Raw genomic sequence first — 19296 nt, 5'->3', positions numbered from 1 at the left:
GGCATAGGGACTGTGTTTGCAGGATCATGACAGGAGGGGGAGATGAGGCCTGAACCTGCCCCCCAGACCTTTTACTTTGGCCCAAGGTACATTTTACATTTTTGAATTAATTGCCTACTATTACAAACCAGTTTGCTTTAAAACAAAAGCAAAACCAAAAAAGCCCAACACATTTCTGGCTTCTCTGGGGGAAAAAAAAGGAAAGAAAGAAAGAAAAGATCTGGCAGCAGATCTACTATCCCTTCTGGCAACAACTGGCTCAAACCGAGGAGCAGAGGCCGCCTGTTCATGGGGCTCACACCGAAGTGTTTTATCATACCCTTATGTTTCCTGCCTGGCCCCTGGCTTAGAAAGTTTTATAAAATGATATTTTGAGGAGCAGCACGTTTTTTGCAGAGGAGGGGGAGGAACGAAGCTAGAAATGTTTGCTGGAATCTGATCAGGAAAATGAAGCTGAGGGACTTGGATGCTACTCTGTAAAGCCTTTCCAGGGATCCCGTTGCCCACTGGGAAACCATAAGGTTGGAACCAGCTGGTAGGGGACTGAACTGGGAGATTACAGGACTTGGCTGAGGTCTAATGAGAAAGTGGCAATGTTGGGTTTTGAACCCAGGCGGTTGATTTCAGTCCTGTCTGGGCTTCTCACAACACCACCTCTTCTGAGAGGCAGTGAGCAGGTTTCACACCCTGGTGAGCAGTGACTGGACAGGGTCAGGCAATGGAGTGTAGTGGTTGTGGCCTAGGGTTGTGCCATCTCTGTCTTTCGTGACCCAGAACAAGTGGTTTGCCCTCTCCAGCCTCTTATGTCTCCCTGGGCACTTCACGGGGCCCATGGGATCTTGGGAGGACACAGATGGGGATGGCTGTCATGCCAGCAGGGATGAGCCAGGAGGAGTTTGGGGACTAAATTTGGGGGAGGTCAGGACAGAGTTGGGGTCTGTGGGTTGGGGGTCATCCCAAGATGGCAGTTTGGAGGAGGAGGAAGGGCTTGGGGGAATGGGAGTTCAGTGTAGGACACGGGGAGCCAGAGGTGTCAGGGACACTCCCAGAGGGGAGGCTGGGGCGGGGTTGAGAGGCTAGGAAAGGGGCGCCCTCTCTCACACCGATTGAGAAGGCGCCAGACGAGGCCACCCCGGCGTAGGGGGCGGGGAGCGCGGCGCCCGGCGGCCCCTTTAATCGGGGGCGCGCGCTGGCCGGCCCGCGCGCTCTCGCCGCCGTCGCCGGGCCGGAGCGGAGCGGAGCGGGAGCCGGAGCGGAGCTGGGGCCGGGGCCGGGGCCCGTAGCGGGCGGAATGGAGCCCCCGCGCGCGCCCGCTCTGCGCCGCCTGCTGCCGCCGCTGCTGCTCCTGCTGCTGCCACTGCTCCCCCGCGCCCGGGCCAAGTACGTGCGGGGCAACCTCAGCTCCAAGGAGGTGAGCGCACTGGGCCCTCCCCTGCCACCCGCCGGGCCCCCGGGGACGGGAGGGAAGGGAGGGAGGAGGGTGCCGCCCCGCCCCCTGCTGCCCGTCCCCGGCGGTCCCTGGGAGCCGCGGGGGGAATGGGGCTGGTGTTGGGGGGTGGGGGGGACTGGGTCAGTGTTGAGGCTGAGAGGGGCTGTGGGGTCGAGAAGAGACTTGGGGGTTATAGGAGAGACATTGAGGTCAGAGCTGGGCAGGGAGGAGGGACGGGTTGGGAGAGTCAGAGTTTTGGGTGGGGGTGGGGGGGGAGCGCCAAGGTGGTGCTGAAGGGACAGCACTTTTCACTCCGCGGAGAGCCTTGAGTTCACACTTCTGCTCAGGGCCGGGAGAGGGCCGTTTGGAATATTCCCCAGGACAAGATGGTCTCTGGGACCCCCGTGGGGGGTCATGTGTGTGCATAACTCCCGGGGGGATGGCAGTCACATGGTGTCCCGGACTGAACATGGCTGGGGTGGGTATCTTGCCCCCCAGGGTCTTTCTCAGGGCACTGGGAAAATGGGAGAAGTGTTTGAGGGGACGAAATAAGTTGGGGCAGGGGAGGCACCTGGGGCAAGAATCCTGGACACAAAAGGCAAAGGGATCACAGAAGAATTTGGGAGGTAACTTGGTCCCGTTATGCTTCTTGGGAAATCAGGTACCCAAGGGTAGGGAAGGAAAGTTGGGGGCGCGTGAAGTGGAGGAGAGTTCTCAAAGGACTCAGCAGGACTGGGCCCCTTTTCCAGGACTGGCTGTTCCTGACGAGATTTTGCTTTCTTTCGGATTACGGCCGACTGGACTTCCGCTTCCGATACCCTGAGGTGAGCCTTCCCCGACTAGTCTCCTTGCTGAGGCTGGATACTCCCTCTGTCTCCCAAGGCAAGGGCCATCCCAGCTCCCTGCACTCCGCCAAACTTGTAAATCTCTGGGTCTGCAGGCCAAGTGCTGTCAGAACATCCTCCTCTATTTCGATGACCCATCCCAGTGGCCAGCTGTGTACAAGGCAGGGGACAAGGTGACGGCCATGAGGGCATATGAGGGGGAGGGAGGAAGGTCGAGGCTGGTCAGAGGGTGACCATGTCTCTGCCTTCTTCAGGACTGCCTGGCCAAGGAGTCTGTGATCAGGCCCGAGAACAACCAGGTCATCAACCTCACCACCCAGTACGCCTGGTCAGGCTGTCAGGTATGGGCCCAGTCTGGGGGAGTCGGCAGGTGCTGAAGGCCAAGGGCTTGGGGGCTGCACAGAGAGGCTTCACCCTCTTTATCTTCCCCAGGTAGTGGCAGAGGAGGGAACCCGTTACCTGAGCTGCTCCAGCGGCCGAAGCTTCCGCTCTGTGCGCGAAAGGTGGTGGTACATCGCACTCAGCAAGTGTGGGGTAAGGGGCCGGGATGGCCACCTGGGCCTCCTCCTCCTTGCCTTGCTGCTGGCCCCCTGGCTGCCCAGGCCCCCCTACCTGCTCAGGCCTCCACACTCTCCACAGGGAGATGGGCTGCAGCTGGAGTATGAGATGGTCCTCACCAATGGCAAGTCCTTCTGGACACGGCATTTCTCGGCCGATGAGTTTGGTGAGCATATGGGGACCTGGAAGCCAGGATCTTTGTGGGACTCTAGAGTGGGGTGCCTGCTGACACCCAGTCTGACTGAACCCTTTCCTCCTTCTACCAAATCGGCAGGGATCCTGGAGACAGATGTGACTTTCCTTCTCATCTTCATCCTCATCTTCTTCCTCTCCTGTTACTTTGGATGTGAGTCCAGCACGTGGTGGGAGTGGTGGGAGGTTGGGAGTTATGGGGGGGAAGGGTTGGGGGAGGTGGGCTACTCTCCTTTCCTGTCTGTGAACCCCCTTCCCCTACCTCTTCTAGATTTGCTGAAAGGTCGTCAGTTGCTCCATACAACTTATAAAATGTTCATGGCGGCAGCAGGAGTGGAGGGTGAGGTTTAGAGTAGCCCAACTTTGAGTGCTGTCAGAGGAGGGACCTGGGGTCCAGATACCTGGGTCTGAGAGAGGAGGGGCTGGGGGCCTGGACCCTGGGTCTGAGGGAAGAGGGGCTGGGGGCCTGGATCCTTGGGTCTGAGGGAGGAGGGACTGGGGCCCTGGACTCCTGGGTCTGGGGGAGGAGGGGCTGGGGCCCTGGACTCCTGGGTCTGGGGGAGGAGGTGGCTATGGGCCTGGACATCTGGGTCCTGGAGACGAGGGGCTGGGCCCTGGACTCCAGAGTCTCCTAGGACATCAGTGGGAAGGAATGGTCTAGAATCCTGATAGGGATGAAGGAGGGATTCTGGCCGTCTAGATTGTAGAACTAGGGAACAGCGTTGCCCCAATGCCAGTTTTTGTCCTTTCCTCCCTCTGCCCATTCTCCCCTCAGTCCTGAGCCTCCTGTTTTTCTGCATCTACTGGGGCCAGTATGCCACCGACGGCATTGGCAATGAGAGTCTGAAGATCTTGGGTGAGAACGAAGTGGGCTGGGGAAGGGTGCCCGGGCTCTCTCTGAGCCCTGTGTCTGACACACCCTCTCCTCCCTCCTCCCAGCCAAGCTGCTCTTCTCCTCCAGCTTCCTCATCTTCCTGCTGATGCTCATCCTTCTGGGGAAGGGATTCACGGTGACACGGTGCCCAGGCTGGGGCAGGAGGGAGTGCTGGGGGGAAGTGTGGCTGGGCTATGGAACAGGGCACACGGGTGGATCTGGGGGGTGGCCGCTTGCTTCTCCCTGACAGCCCCCACCCCTGCTGTCTCCCCTCATGGCCGGCCGCCAGGGGCCGCATCAGCCACTCGGGTTCCGTGAAGTTGTCTGTCTACATGACCCTGTACACCCTTACCCACGTGGTGCTGCTCATCTATGAGGCTGAGGTGAGTGCTTCCCACCACTGCCCAGGCCTTGCCTCCCCACCACACACCCCACCCAAGGCTTTTGGCCATCTCCTCCACCGGTCTGCCAGCCCTTCCCCACATCACACTCTTGCTGGCTCGCTCTCTCCCACTCTGCGATTTCTGCCTGCCCATCTGTCTCTCTGAGTGCCTGCCTCCCCTCTTCACCATCTCTGTGGAGCCTTCTTCCTCCTCCCTCCGTCTCTCACTGTCTGTCACATTTATGCTCAATGTCATGCCTGAGAGTTCAGGAGTCCTGCACACTGGCCCTCCACTCCCCAGCTGGCTGACCTTGGATGATTCTTGCCCCCTCTAAGCCTGTTTCCTCTTCTGGAAAAGTAGGAAGATCTTACCTATCCCTGGGGGGGCTCCTCTAAAACTTTATATCACCTTGGCTTTGACTTTGGCCCAAATCTGTCCCTCTTAGCCTCAGTTTCCCCCTCTGTGAAGTGGGGTGATAATAAGAGTTGATGCAAATGAAACTCTCATGCACGGCAGGTGCCTTGCCCCTTGTTGGGCCCCTGGTAGCTAATGTATTCTCTTCCTCTATGTGCTTCTGTTTCCATTTTGTGCTCTCCTGCTGCTTCTGTCTTGACCAAGTACCTCTGCCTCCTGGGTGCCCAGGGGTGGGGTCTGGGGGTCCCTGTGTAGGAGGGCAGGGGGTCAGGGCTATGACGAACCCTCTTCTTTGGGTCCAGTTCTTTGACCCGGGCCAGGTACTGTACACGTATGAGTCGCCGGCGGGCTATGGGCTCATTGGGCTGCAGGTGGCGGCTTACGTGTGGTTCTCCTACGCCGTGTTCATCTCCTTGCGCCACTTCCCGGAGAAGCAGCCCTTCTATGTGCCCTTCTTTGCTGCCTACACCCTCTGGTGAGACATGCTGGGCCCTCAACCCGTCCCTGTCTCCTGGTCCTGGGGCTTCCTGGAAACTGCTGTCCATTTCTCAGGCCCTGCTCAGTGAGGCAGCTGTCCCAGAGTCTGCCACTGACTCATTTTGTGACCTGGAAAAAAAATCACTTTCCCAAATTAAAAAAAAAAGAGAGCTTCAGGTTGCCTACTCATGAAGAAAGCATTCTCTTGAGCATGCGTCAGGCAATACGTAAGGGCCTTGTATCTGGCACATAGTTAAGGGTTCAATAAAAGCTAGTTGTAATTTTCTATCATTCAACATGACATAGCAGTACAGTAGGCAAATTCTAAGCCTGACTGCCTGGGTTCAGGTCCTAGTTCTAAAGCTTGTAAGCTGTGGGACCTCACGCAAATCAAGTAAGTTCTGTTGGCCTCAGTTTCCTTACCTGTTTAATGGGAATGAAAATTGTACTTGCCTCATAGCATCATTGTGAGACTTAATGAATTTATATATGTGATACACAGTGAGTCCTTAATTGTTATGCTCCTTTGTTAATTCATTCACCGAACATCTTTTTCCTATCAGGCACTGGGGATTTGGGGCGGGGCGGAACTGAGTTAAATTCAACCTAGTCTTTGCCTTCCAGAATCTCCCAGGCCAGTGGGATTCCTGCCCCCTTTTAACTTCTGACTTCTGAAGGTCACACTGGCTTTTCTCCAGTTTGGCACCCACATGGGCCCTGTGTGTGTGTGTATATGTGTGTGTGTGTGTGTGTGTGTCAGGGGAGCTGGGCCCTGGGGTGGGGACGAGGGCAGGGGCAGTGTCTCTGCTGACCCAGTGCCTCCCCTTCAGGTTCTTTGCAGTTCCTGTGATGGCCCTGATCGCCAACTTTGGGATCCCCAAGTGGGCCCGGGAGAAGATTGTCAATGGAATCCAGCTGGGGATCCATTTGTATGCCCATGGCGTGTTCCTGGTGAGGAAGGGCATCCAGGTCAGGGTGGGAGCCTGATGGGAGGAGGTTGCGTGAGACTGAACCTTCTGTTCTTAGCTCTCCATCCATTTCCTTCACTTCATCTCTTTAGTCACCCAACAGACATTGAGAGTCTGCTGGCTTCCTGCAGGCTGCTCTCCTGTGATCCCCCCAAAGTCCACCCTCTTTTATTCCTTGCTCCCATCTGGCCTCTTCCCCAACCCTATCCACCACCGCCCCCCTCCCCCATATAGTGTAGAGTTTAAATAAACTCTACACTCAACATGAGGCTTGAACTCATGACCCTGTGATGAAGAAGCTACATGCTGTACCAACTGAGCCAGTCAGGCGCCCAACAACCCCACCCTCTTTCTTTGACCCCCTCCCACTCCCATTCCGGACCTGTGTTCCCAGACTCTCACATTTCCCTTCTGTATCCTTCTGCCTTTCCCAAACCCCTTGGTCACTACTCCACCCTTCCCCGTCACCTACTCCCATCCGCCATTATAGGCCATTGTTCAGGAAGAAGCAGGTGGGGTCAGCCAGGCTGGGGTCCCAGGGGCCTAGATCTGAGTGATATCAAGAAGATATCAGCACCGAACCTCTTCTTTGCCCTGGTTTATATCCTATCTGGCCTTCTGGGAGATAGTTCACGTGTCTATATGTTCATACATCTTGTTTAATTGTCAGACCAGCCCCAGGACAGGATGGGTAATGGTTGTTGAACCCACCCTACAGAAAGGGGAAGGAACTAAGGCCCAAACAGGGGAGGTGACCTGCGAGGGCTCCATGGCCTTTGGTATTAGGGCAGGGACTTTGAGCCCAATCCTTCTCCAGCAGGGGGAGCCAGACAGGGATATAGACATTGATGAGGGCCCTGGAGCTGCCTGACTCTAGGCGTCCACAATGTGCTCTGGGTGGGGAATGTACTCAGTCACAGATGGCCCCATCCCCTATCTTCCACCCCACAGTCTGACTTAAGTTAGAGACTCACCTTCACAGCACAGCCCTTCTGGAAACTCTGCAGGAAGTCAGAAAGGGACAGAAAGAGAAATGCTGGGAACCATCACTTGCCGAGCTCTGCATCAGGGGTTTGCATTTCTGCGTCTCCTCATCTTTCCAAGTAGGCACTGCAGTCCCTTTTCCCCAGCGAGGCTCAGGTAGTTTTATCAACGTGCCCCAGATCCCATACTCAATGAGCTGTGGGACGAGAGGTGGGGTACGGGCCTGAACATGGAAATGCAGCGCCCTTTTAGCTTTATTTCACCTTCAGCCAGTTTCTTTCCTAAAAAATGCTCAGTTGAGCACAGGTCCACCTCCCGCATTCCTTGTCCCTACTGAGCACAACCTTGGTGAGGGGATGGGAAGTCATACTGGGCTCCCATGTGCAGTGCTAGAGTCATACCCAGTCCCTGCCCTCGTGACCTACTGGACTAACTGGGAACACATCTCTACATTCAACCAATATTTACTGAGCGCTTATGAGCCAGGTACTGTTCTAGAAGGTATTGGGGATTCAGCAGGAAACTGAACAAATTCCTGCCTTCATGGTGCTAGCATTCTAGAATCTACCCGGTATTGTCCCAACTGATCTTTCTGTGTTTATGAAAATATCCTATACGCTGTGCTGTTCAATGCAGTAACTACTATCCACATGTGGTTACTAAGCACTTAAATGTAGCTAGTGTGAAGACAAAATTTTTCGTTGTTTCCTTTTAATTAATTTAAACGTAAATAGCTCCATACAGCCAGTGGCTGTCATACCGCACAGTGAAGGACGCTGACACTTAACCGACCAGCAATAAGTCAGTGATCAGGTCCCCGATGGAGGAAGCATCACAGGGTGGTGGTTGGAGGAAAAAGGTGTGAGGCCAGAGTAGGTGCCTAATCCAGGCTGAGGGGCCGCAGGGAATCCTGGGGGATGTCAAGTGAGGGGAAATCCTTAAGACCCCATGTTTACGGAGCCGGCCTAAGGCCTGCACAGTGTTTCTCCAACCAGCACTTGGCCTCTCGCCCCAGATCATGACCCGCCCGTCTGCGGCCAACAAGAACTTCCCGTACCACGTGCGCACGTCGCAGATCGCCTCAGCCGGGGCCCCGGGCCCGGGAGGGAGCCAATCCACCGACAAAGCTTTCCCGCAGCACGTCTATGGGAACGTGACGTTCATCAGCGATTCGGTGCCCAACTTCACGGAGCTCTTCTCCATCCCCCCGCCCGCCTCCTCCGTAAGCCCCGCGCTCCCGGCGCACGAGGAGCTGCTGGCGCCGCCCCTGGAGTACCTGACCCCGCTCCCGGCCCCGCCGCCGCCCCCCTCTCCCAGACGCCTCAGCCCACCCCCAGCCTTTCGCACGCCCCGAGCCCCAACACCGCGCCGCGACCGCACCCCGGCGCCCGCGCCCACCCTGCCCGACTGGGTCCTGGCGCTGTTGCGCACGCCCCCGCAGACGCCACGCGCCGTGCCCCCGCCACCGGCCTTCCGCGGCTCTCCCTCCACTCCCCGGCCGCCGCCGGAGTTCGCCCAGCGCGCTCCGACGCCGCCCCTTGAGTACCTGGCCCCGCTGCCCAGGCGCCCGGCCACCCGCTCCTTCCCTGATTGACACCTGCGCCCGCACCTCGGGAGGGGGGGCTCCTTTGCGGGGAGGGGGTCGGGACTTCGGGGCCGCATCTGCCCCGCGTGGGTCCCGGACGGCCTCTGACCCTGACCCCCCTCCCAGGCCGGGAAGCAGGTGGAGGAGACGGCGGTGGCGGCGGCGGCGGCCCCGAGGGGCCGCGTGGTGACCATGGCCGAGCCGGGCGCGGCCTCCCCGCCCCTTCCCGCTCGGTTCCCCAAGGCGGCCGACCCGAGCTGGGATGGCCCGACGCCGGCCTACCAGCCGCTCGTGCCCCAGACGGCGGCGCCGCACACCGGCTTCACCGAATACTTCAGCATGCACAGGGCCGGGGGCACCGCACCCCCGGTCTGAGCACCCTTGCCCACCCCCACCCCATGGTCCGCGTGCCGGGCCCCGGCCGGGCTCCGGATCCCCGCTCTTTCCCGGCCCCAGGGCTCTGCCATCCCAGGCCTTCCCGACCCTCCCCACCCCGCGCGCCCAGGTAGGGGTGCGTACTGTCCCGCTCCTCCCCGCCCCTTCCCCCGACTTTTGTGCCAAACGGTCCCGCGGGAGCCGCTCTCCCCGTCCCCTCCCTCAGCCCCTGCCCCGAGCGGCGCCGGATTCTGGGCTCCCGCTGTTTCGAGACCTACGGCCCCCTGGCCCCCTCCGAGACCTCTGATCCCGCCGGACCCCGGAACACCAGTGACGATCGCCGGGACCCTGCCCGTGACTCTCCAGGACTCCGCGACCCCCAGCCATTGCTCGTGGGACGGATTTTGTGAATCTGGTCTCGACTCTGAAACCTTCCCTTGGATCTCTGTGACCTCGGACCCGAACTCTGCCCACCCCTGTCTCCATCCGGGGGCCCTCCCTTAGGTCCCCGGCAGAAAGACTTTTTCCCTTCTTGCCAAAATAAAGCGGATTCGTTGAGTTTTTATCTATAAAATGGCCTCTTTACATCTTGATGGTTCTCAGAGGCGGGGCGGAGCATAAACCATTCCAGGGCCTGGGCCTCAGTGTGTGCACCCGTGAAATGGCACTTTGGGAGGGCCTGTATAACCTGGCCTTGATACGGGCCCCGAATCTGGGAGCACTGAATATCTGAAGCATCTAACAACTCTCCTACTGCGCTGCTCCTCTATTTTTACCGTTCCTTCTCCAGTCAGAGCTAGAGGCGCCCTCCAGTGGCACAAACTTTCCCCAACCACCTGTACCCCGAGGCTGGGTCGCGATTTCAGCACTGCGCATGTGTAATTCTCTCTTCGCAGGCCAAGGCGATCACTGCTGCGCACGCGTCTGGGAACAAATGGGCGGGGAAGTTTCCGGAAGTCTCCCTCTGTGGAGGGGTGGGGTTGGGTGCTCCGCAGTCCTCCCAGGGCCGCTCTGACCAGCGTCTCTGCGACTTCTCGCCTCCTCTCCATCTTTCCTCCCACAGCGGCCGCTCGGCCCCCGCCCCCTCGTCCTCCCAGCGGGTCTTCCCAGGCCGCTCTGGCCCGAGCAACCCCTCGTCTCTCTGATCTGGTCCATCCGGCTCCGGAGGGAGGCGCGGGTGGGTGAGCAAGGGAGTTCGTCTATGGGGTCCAGGCCCGAGCCCCTGAAGACGGGCTCCGCCCCCGACACCCGCTCGCGCCCCGCCCCCGGCTCTAGGGGTTTCTCTCGGACCTTCTGGGCCTGGCCCGGCACGACCCGCACCCTCTATGGAGGCCCCCGCTGGGCTGTAGAGCCCTTCGCCCCCTGGGGACCGACCCGTATATAAGGTCCGTTTCGGCCTGCAGCGGCCCGCGTTTATAACTGCTGGACACCGTTTATGGGGTCAGCTAGCCTATGGGGACCCGTGACTATAAGGGACTCCCACGGTCCCTAGGGGTCGGCCCCGTCCATAACGACCCCATTTACAGGTCCTTCCATGGGTCTATAGGGCCTTCCCCGTGGCTTCCAGAGCCCGTCTACAGCGGCGGTTCCCTTCGTGGGGTCTGCGACTCCTGGACCTCCGTGGTCTACAAGACCATGTCCCGTCTATAGAGGTCACATTTGCAGGGCCTCACGCCGTAGGGAGGGTCTTCTCCCGGTCTTTAAGGCCTGTCCCAGTCTGTCAGAGTCAGTGCGGGAAGCGGCGATGGCCCCGGGCAAGGCCCCGGGCAAGACTCGGGCAGTGGCTCTGGCTCTGTCTTTGGCCCTGCTGGGGCCGCTGTTCCCTGGGGCCCAGGCAGGGGACTGTAAGGGGCAGCGGCAAGTGCTGCGGGAGGCGCCCGGCTTCGTGACGGATGGTGCGGGCAACTACAGCGTCAATGGCAATTGCGAGTGGCTCATCGAGGGTGAGTGGGGCCGAGTGGGTCACACACCCACCCATTCGCTAATTCATTCATTTGTGCACTCATTAATCCCACTCACCGCATTCCCACACCCCTGTTCTGGTCCGGGCCCTTTGCTCTGAAGCTCAGCCAACGTGGGCCCTGCCCTGGGAGGCCTGGAAGCCTGGTGGGGGAGTTGCACACAGGCCCAGATGGACAGTTACAAACCAAGAGCATCAGTGAGAGATGTTCTGAATACTTGTTAGCAAGTATTGTTAGGCTCTTAGCCCAACCACCTGCTTCAAATTTGGGTTCCACTGCAGCTTCCTTTCTGTGAGGTCCAGCTTCTCCTCCTCCCAGGTAGCATTCATACTAGTACTGACTTCATAGGGTTGTTGGAATTCAATGAGATCATTACTTAACGTGCCTGGCACATGGTAAGTAAACAGTAAATGGTATTAGGATAATACTGTTGTTAATTTTAAAGTAGTCCAGTAAAGGCATTTTTTTTTTCCTAGTCATTCACATGCCAGACATTATATTTGCTACTGGGACATAACAGAGACCAAGGCAACCCTAGCAATCCGTGATGACTTGGGGCTTAAAATCCAGTGGGGAAGACAAACATGGATAGACAGTAAAAACCTAGAGTAGTTGGAACTGTGATGGAGGAACCCCAGGGGCTTTTGGGAGCCAGAGGAAGTAGCTGTCCTGGGGGCTGGGAGAAGAGAGAGGGCTTCCTGGGGGTGGAGATGTCTGAGCTGAGACCCAAAGGACCGATAGGAATCAACCAGGAGGATGGAAGAGCATTCCAGAGGGAACAGCCTATGCAAAGGCCCCATGCTTACCCTTATGGGCTCCTGGTCCAGTGGGGGAAGCAGACCCACCCCCCCAAGGAGTGGGAGCCCCAGAGGACGTTTGATTTAGCTTGGCCTGTAGCTAAGACCAAAAGCATGTGAAAGAGGGAACAGAAGGCCCCCCCTAGGCCAGGAGTATAGCCCATGCAAAAGCCTGGCAGCAGGAGGGCTGATGTTTTTGAGGACCTAGAAATCTGTGCTATGATACAGAATATATATCTGTGCTAGGACACAAATATAGGAAGACAAACCGTGAACCAGAGGGTGGAGGACTGATTTTGAGCTGTATCCTGAGGGCACTAGGGAGGTGCCATGAGAAGTCCAGAGGCAGTGGCTGGAGAAGTCCAGGAAGGCTTCTCAGCAGTGGATGTAGGAGCTGGCATCCAAGGATTGGTAAGAGTCCCCCAGAGGAGGTTCTGGGCAAAAGCCAGAGGAGCGATGTCCCAGATCACGCACGGTCTCCCTTTACGGGCTGCAGACCTTGGTCTTTATCCCGGGACACTGGAAATTTGTGGGAGGGTTTTGAACAGGGAAGGGCATGATCTGATTTACGCTTTAGGTCCCCGTGGCCATTGTATGGAATATGGATGAAGCCAGTTTCTTGAGGATGAGTGTGTCTGTCCCCAATGTGGGGTCCATTCCTGTCTGGGGGTGTGGGTGGGCACAGGATAGGAAGTATGGGTATGTGTTTGATGTACACATCATTCTTTGGCCTTAAGGAGCCCCAGCCTTGTTGGGGATGGTAAGGCTGGCTGCAGATGTTATTCCTACAGGACGTTCAGGGCTTGAGACAGAAGGAGGTAGAGGGGTTGGGTAGATGGGTCTAGGGGAATGAGAGTATTCTCCTGGGGGGTCACAGAAGAGGAGCCCTTGGATAGGGTTCTGAGGCATACATAGGAGTTTGCTGGGTGAGAAAAAGGAACAGCTTCTGTGAAGACAAAAGAGAGGCTGATGTGTCTCAGGAGCCATGTCTAGGTTTTTCTGGTCTGATGGGACTGCTGGCTGAGAGGTATGGAGGGCGCCCCAGGCAGGGGAAGGAAGGCCTTGAATGTCATGCTGAGCAACTTGGCTTTTTCTCTTGGCATTGGTGGGTAGCCACAGAAGGATCATGAGCAGGATTTAGAGCCACCTGCCTGGTGGGGGCTGGCCTGGAGACTTGGTATGCTCATCCTGCAGGAGAGGAGGAGGTGGAGGGGGCCGAGAGCACAGAGAGGTGTTTGGGAAGTTTCACTAGTGAGATCTGGGGACCACCTGGCTGGACATTGGAATAGGGAGTCCAGGCGACTTCCAGATCCTCCTTGATCTCCCATGCTTCCCAGTGCCTGTCACCTTTGAGAACCAGCATGTTGCCCCATCTTTTAAAAAATAAGCAGCTGACCCACTTCCTTTTGTACCACATACACACTTTATCATAGGCAGTCCTCATAATATCCTCATGAATAAAGAGGCATTCTGCTTTTGAAAAGCAGGGGGTTGGGGTGCCTCGGTGGTGCAGCTGGTCAACCGTCCAGCTCTTGGTTTCAGCTCAGGTTGTGATCTCAGGGTTGTGAGATCGAGCCTCGAGTCAGGCTCCTCACTTAACTCAGCGTGGCATCTACTTTGGGTTCCTCTCTCCCTCTCCCTCTGCCCTCCCCTCCTGCATTCTCCCCACCCCCATGCACGCACATTTTCTCTCTCTCTCTCTCTCAAATAAATAAATCTAAAAAGAAAATGAAAAGCAGGGAGTTTTGGGGTTGAACTTCTGTCCAGGGGGACATGGGGTAGAGTCCGTGTTGGGTGGAAGCAGGAGATCTTGAACTTAGGGAGGACCTTGGGGAAAGCAGATAGTGAGCTGGCTTCCGGCATGCCCTTGACAAAGATGTACTTGTTGTGATTCTGGAAACTGAGCTTTATATTTTGGTTGAGGCTGACAAGATTCTGGGAGGTCTGGTGGCGCCTGGTCTGGTGAAATGGTTCTTCTTCATTCCCCAGACCATGGTTTGGGTCTGTGTGATGTTCTTGGGGACTCTGGAGGGAGAGCTGCCAACTTCAGTATTCTTTCTTTTTTTAGATTTTATTTATTTATTTGACAGAGAGAGAGCACAAGCAGGGGGAGTGGCTGAGGGAGAGGAAGAAGTAGGCTCCCTGCAGAGCAGGGGAAGCCCGATATGGGACTCGATCCCAGGACTCTGGGATCATGACCTGAGCCGAAGGCGGTGGCTTAACCAACAGAGCCACCCAGGCGCCCTTCAGTATTCTTTCTTTTGTGCGGTTCTTCAGTTCTTCACCCAGCATTTCCTGAGCCCTCACTCAGTGCCAGGCACTGTGCTGGTTAATGTCAGGGAGGGACCCCAAGATGAGTTAGGCCTAGGCCCTGCCCCATGGGCCTCCTTGGCTGCAGAGGAGACAGACCCAGACATAGGTGGTCCTGGCGCAGAGAAATGAAGGTAATAATGGAAAGTGAGAGCCCCCAAGATAGGCACCTAACCTAGCGGGGGGGGGGGGCGTCAGGGAAGGCTTCCTGGAGGAGTTTGCTCTTACCAAGGGAATAGGTGCTCCAGACAGAGAGAGAGGCTTGTGCAAAGGCCCAGCTCCTGATGATGGAGTTGCAAGGAGTAGGCTGCTGTGAGACAAATGAGACTTCAGACTCCAGGTTAGGGAGCTGGGCTTTGTCCTGGGGATGGTGGGGAGCCATGGAGAACTTTATTTTATTTATTTATTTTTTAAGAGAGCATGTGAGCAAGTGTGGGAGAAGGAGGGGCAGAGGGAGAGAGAATCCTTTTTTTTTTTTTTTTTTTTTTGGTGCCAAAACCAAGAGCAGAACCAGAGAGAGAGAATCTTTAAGCAGGCTCCACGCTTCGCTGAGGTCATGACCTGAGCTGAAATGAAGAGTCAGACACAGAACAACTAAGCCACCCAGGTGCCCCAGCCATGGAGGGCTTTTGAACAGGGTAGGCCTGGGGCCAGATGCCAAGTGGGGACAGTCTCTCAGGGACCCTTGTCAGGGCAAGATGGGAGGCCAGGGAGGAGGCTGAATCAGTGAGTCTGGGAAGAGACATCGAGGCCTGGGAGTCGCCATCTTGAATCTTCCCATCAGCCTTGGTGGGTGGGGGGAGTATCTCCATTTTACATAAAGGAAACCGAGGCTCCCAGAGCCCATGGAACCAGCCCAAGATCACACGACTAGTGAGTGGTGTGTGAGCATCTCTAGTTCGCAGGGGAGTGTGCTGAGGGACATCGGGGAAGGGGCTGGCCCAGGGTCCCCCAGCAGGTCAGGAGCGGAGCAGGAACCCAGGTTCTAGTTTCCCGAGCCCCCAGCGTGAGATGTGGGATGGGGGTTATGGAGGGCTAGGCCTCTCCCGTGGTCATAGCTGGATGTCCGCTGGGACTGCGGTCATCTGAACACTCACCTGGGCCAGACGCCCATGAACGCTCCCTCATGGGGCTGGTGGTTGCTGGCCATCAGCTGGAGGCTCAGCGGGAGCTATCGGGTGGGACCACGGCACGCGCCCCTCCCCCCAGCCCATGTGACTTTGGCTTTTCGGCGGAGCTTGACAGCTGTGTTCTGAGAAGGAGCATTCTAGGATGTCCAGGTAGAAGCTGCGAGATTTCTCTGATCCAGCCGTGCAAGGGCCAGAATGTCCGCTTTGCTGCTGTGTGTCGGTCACGCTTGTCTTTTTGAGGGTCTTCCCAAGGTACAAGGGGCGAGGAATCAGCCCTCCCCTCTTGATGGGAGGAGAGGCCAAGAAGTTTCCGTCAGCCTTAGGACTGTTATAACTCCACTTTCCAGATGAGGTTAGGAGACTTGCCCGAGGCCACACAGCTAGTAGCTAGTAAGTGGCAGAGCCAGGATGTGAGCCCAGGCAGGCTGGCTCAGGTCTGTGCCTTTAGCTACTGCAAGAAACCGAGCGGAGGCCTGGGGAGGAGGGGAGAGGAGCTGTGGTACTACAAGGTTTGGCCCATCCAGGGGGAAGAAACTGGCCTCTTCCCTGCCCCTCAGGCTTAGTGTCGGAGGCTCACAGCTCTGTGTGACCCCGGGGTGGGGTTCTTTCTGGGGCCCTTCAGCTTGGCCGCCGGAGTGGTGGGAGGTGTTCAGCCTGGTCTCAGGAGTCCTTTCTGGGACTGACACTGTAATTCCTTCTCTGGCCCCCATCTCTCTGGCTGTCACTGCTCTGATCTCCCCGGGCTGTTGAGACCAGGGGGCCCCTCGAAGGCAGGGCTCAGGTCTGACTTATCTTCGGGCCTCCAGCATCACCAGGCAGGCCTTGGTATTTTGGGGTGGGGTACATGGAGGCACGGGAAGAGGGTCCACATCTGAGCCCAGCACCCCCTACTCTCCCTGCCCAGCCCCAAGCCCCCAGCACCGGATCCTGCTGGACTTCCTTTTCCTGGACACGGAATGCACTTACGACTACCTGTTCGTGTATGACGGGGACTCTCCCCGAGGGCCCCTGCTTGCCAGTCTGAGTGGGAGCACTCGGCCTCCACCCATCGAGGCCTCCTCAGGCAAGGTTGGTGGGGCCGGTTGGTGGGGGTCTCTGCCTGGAGGTCTGGGTGGAGTTTGGAGGAGGGGGGGTCGATACACAGAAGAAAGCAAAAGAGAGGGAGGAGCAGAGACCCAGCAAGAGAGAGTTGGCAGCAAAGAAGGGTGGAGAGAGACCAAGAAAGGAGGCGGGGACGCGCCCGGTGGGGTGGGGATGGGAGCAGCCCACCATCCCAGTCCAGCCCCTGGAGCCCCTGTAGCCGTGCCCGTCTTGTGCCCGTCTTGTGCCTGCAGATGCTGCTGCATCTCTTCAGCGATGCCAACTACAACCTTCTGGGCTTCAATGCCTCCTTCCGCTTCTCCCTGTGCCCCGGGGGCTGCAGCGGCCGTGGGCAGTGCCAGACCCCTGGGGTGTGTGCCTGCGAACCTGGCTGGGGGGGCCCTGACTGCAGCCTGCAAGAGTGTTCAGCCTACTGCGGCGGCCATGGCACCTGCGCCTCGGTGAGCCTGTCCCCAACTGTGTGTGTCCCCCCCCCCAGGTGACCACACCTACTGCTCCATGTGCCCCTGCCTGAAACTCCCTGGCCCCTTCCAGGACAGCTATCCCTGCTTAGGACCCTGCTGTCACCCACAGGACTCCCCTCTCCTCCCAGACCCTACTCCCATCTGCCCTCCAGCCCCACCCCACCTTCATCTGGGACCCTCCTGTGCCTGTGTCCACCCTTCCTGCCTGTAAGCTACCTTTCGCCGGTGAACCCACCTGCCTTCCCCTTGCCCGCCGGACTCCATCATCCCACCCAGTCACTTTTTCTGGCCTTGGGCCCCCAGCCCTGACTTCTGCCCGCTGACCACTGACCTTGGGCCTCAGCCGTGCACACCCAGCTTCGGGACTGGATCACATTTTTTTTTTTTTTTTAAGATTTTATTTATTTATTTGACAGAGAGACAGATCACAAGTAGGCAGAGAGGCAGGCAGAGAGAGGAGGGGGAAACAGGCTCCCTGCCGAGCAGAGAGCCCGATGCGGGACTCGATCCCAGGACCCTGGGATCATGACCTGAGCCGAAGGCAGAGGCTTTAACCCACTGAGCCACCCAGGCGCCCCGGGACTGGATCACATCTTGAGCCCTCCTGCCTTCACCTCCCCAGACTGAGGTCGTCCAGCCTAGGCTGACCTTGCCCTCACCGCTGCCTTCTCCTCCAGTCTCTCTTGCCGTCTGTCCTCATTTTCCTCTCCGGGGCCTTCTGTCTTTCCCGTTCCCTTTTTTTGATGATCTGTCTGCTTTTTTCTACCTCTCTGCTTGTCTCTGGTTGTGTCTCTATGTCCCTTTCTTCCTCTGTCTGTTGGCCTCTCTCCTTCCTGGCTGTTACTCCATCTCCTTTCCTGTCCACCTTTTTCCTTCTCCCTTTCGGTCCCGTGTGTCTCCCCCTGGCTTTGTCTCTTCTCCCCCTTTCTTTCTTTCTCTCTCCATCCCTGCCTTTGTGTGCCTGTCCCCCTCCAGCTCCTGGGACCATGTCGCTGTGAGCCTGGCTTCCTGGGACGCGCCTGTGACCTGCACCTATGGGAGAACCAGGGGGCTGGCTGGTGGCACAACGTGAGTGCCGAGGACCCCGCCTTCTCGGCCCGGATCGGGGCGGCCGGTGCCTTCCTGTCCCCACCGGGGCTGCTGGCCGTTTTCGGAGGTGAGCTGATGGGGTGCGTGTCTGGGGTCTGGCGGCCTGGCAGCCTGTGGCCAGGGCCTGAGCCCATCTGTCCCTCGACAGGCCAGGACCTCAACAGTGCCCTGGGGGACCTGGTCCTATACAACTTCTCTGCTAACACCTGGGAGCGCTGGGACCTGAGTCCTGCCCCGGTATGAATCCCCGCTGCCCCCCCACACCCAAGCCGCCCGACCCCCCACCCCACTCGGAGGCGCCTGTCCACTCTGGCAGGCCCGGCTAGGGCCCCCTAGAGCGACCCCACCACCCCATACGCCCTCAGCCTTGCTGCTTGATAGAGGCCCACGTTGTCCTCCCAATGCTGCTTTTCTACGTTTGGCTTTCTTTTTGCTTCCTGTATCTCCTTTTTTGCATCTTACTCTTCTGTGAAATCTCCTGTCTCTTTCTCTTCGTTTCTCTCTCCATTTTTGTTTCTGCCCATTGGTCTTCTGCTCTCTCTTGGTCTCTGTGTCTCCTCTGGGCTGTCTATCAGTCTGTCTCTCCCTCTGCTTTTCTCTGCCATCTCCCCTATCCCTACCCCCCAGCCTCCTTTTTTTTTTTTTAATTTGTTTTTCTTTGCTTGTGTCTGTCTTGCTGGGTCTGCCTTCCTTTCTGTCTTTGTGTATCTCTGTTTTTCTCTGTGTCTCTGTCTCTACATCTCTCTCTCTCTGGGTGGCTTTCTTGTCACTCTGTGTCACCATCCTGTCTCCTGGTCTCTTGCCCACAGGCTGCCCGGCACTCCCATGTGGCTGTGGCCTGGGCCGGCTCCCTGGTGCTCATGGGCGGCGAGCTGGCTGATGGCTCCCTCACCAGTGATGTGTGGGCCTTTAGCCCGCTGGGCGGGGGCCACTGGGAGCTCCTTGCACCACCTGCCTTGGGTTCCTCAGGGCCACCAGGCCTGGCAGGTCACGCAGCTGCCCTGGTGGACGATGTCTGGCTCTATGTGTCCGGTGGCCGCACGCAGCACGACCTCTTCTCCTCTGGCCTCTTCCGTTTCCGCCTCGATGGCACCAGCGGAGGCTACTGGGAGCAGGTGATTCCGGCCGGCGGGCGGCCCCCTGCTGCCACTGGCCACTCCATGGTGTTCCACGCGCCCTCACGCACCCTGCTGGTTCACGGTGGACACCGGCCCTCCACCGCGCGGTGAGTGACCTGCTCTGCAGGGCCAAGTCTGGCCCAGTCACCTGGGTCTTGAGTCTTTAGTGGTCTTTGCCCATTGGTGAACTTTCGCAGTCATCCGAACCTTCCTTCCTTAGGTCATTCCCTAGTTCACTCGTT

At 57.9% G+C, this 19296-nt stretch overlaps 2 protein-coding genes across 4 annotated transcripts in view; both read left to right on the top strand.

The window, feature by feature from the left end:
- Positions 1-1219: 1219 nt before the first annotated feature.
- TMEM145 (transmembrane protein 145) lies at positions 1220-9654 on the top strand (the record flags this gene model as incomplete). Of its 3 annotated transcripts, none has more annotated exons than XM_080829554.1 (15): positions 1220-1411; positions 2179-2253; positions 2370-2447; positions 2529-2615; positions 2707-2808; positions 2914-2998; positions 3107-3178; positions 3296-3364; positions 3800-3880; positions 3964-4042; positions 4188-4281; positions 4998-5170; positions 6003-6123; positions 8140-8346; positions 8836-9654. In XM_080829554.1, 15 exons carry the CDS (start codon positions 1292-1294, stop codon positions 9082-9084), a joined length of 1692 nt encoding a protein of 563 aa, XP_080685680.1. The 3 variants fall into 3 exon arrangements, with proteins under 3 accessions (XP_080685680.1, XP_080685681.1, XP_080685679.1); XM_080829555.1 differs by having other exon boundaries at positions 1234-1411; positions 9311-9654; XM_080829553.1 differs by lacking the exon at positions 8836-9654 and having other exon boundaries at positions 1292-1411; positions 8140-8718.
- Positions 9655-10828: 1174 nt separating this feature from the next.
- Positions 10829-19296, top strand: part of MEGF8 (multiple EGF like domains 8) — a gene marked incomplete at its 5' end in the record, with an annotated part of 37291 nt that continues 28823 nt past the window's right edge. The window contains 6 exons of the mRNA XM_080828550.1: positions 10829-11027; positions 16187-16350; positions 16617-16823; positions 17823-18003; positions 18085-18173; positions 18746-19161. Coding sequence (XP_080684676.1) covers positions 10829-11027; positions 16187-16350; positions 16617-16823; positions 17823-18003; positions 18085-18173; positions 18746-19161 — 1256 coding nt within the window. The remainder of the gene's footprint in view (positions 11028-16186; positions 16351-16616; positions 16824-17822; positions 18004-18084; positions 18174-18745; positions 19162-19296) is intronic.

This window comes from Martes martes (assembly GCF_963455335.1).
Source record: "Martes martes genome assembly, chromosome: 17".
NCBI classification, from domain to species: domain Eukaryota; kingdom Metazoa; phylum Chordata; class Mammalia; order Carnivora; family Mustelidae; genus Martes; species Martes martes.
The sequence above is the reverse complement of the archived record's forward strand: the minus strand, read 5'-3'. Positions and strand labels throughout refer to the sequence as shown.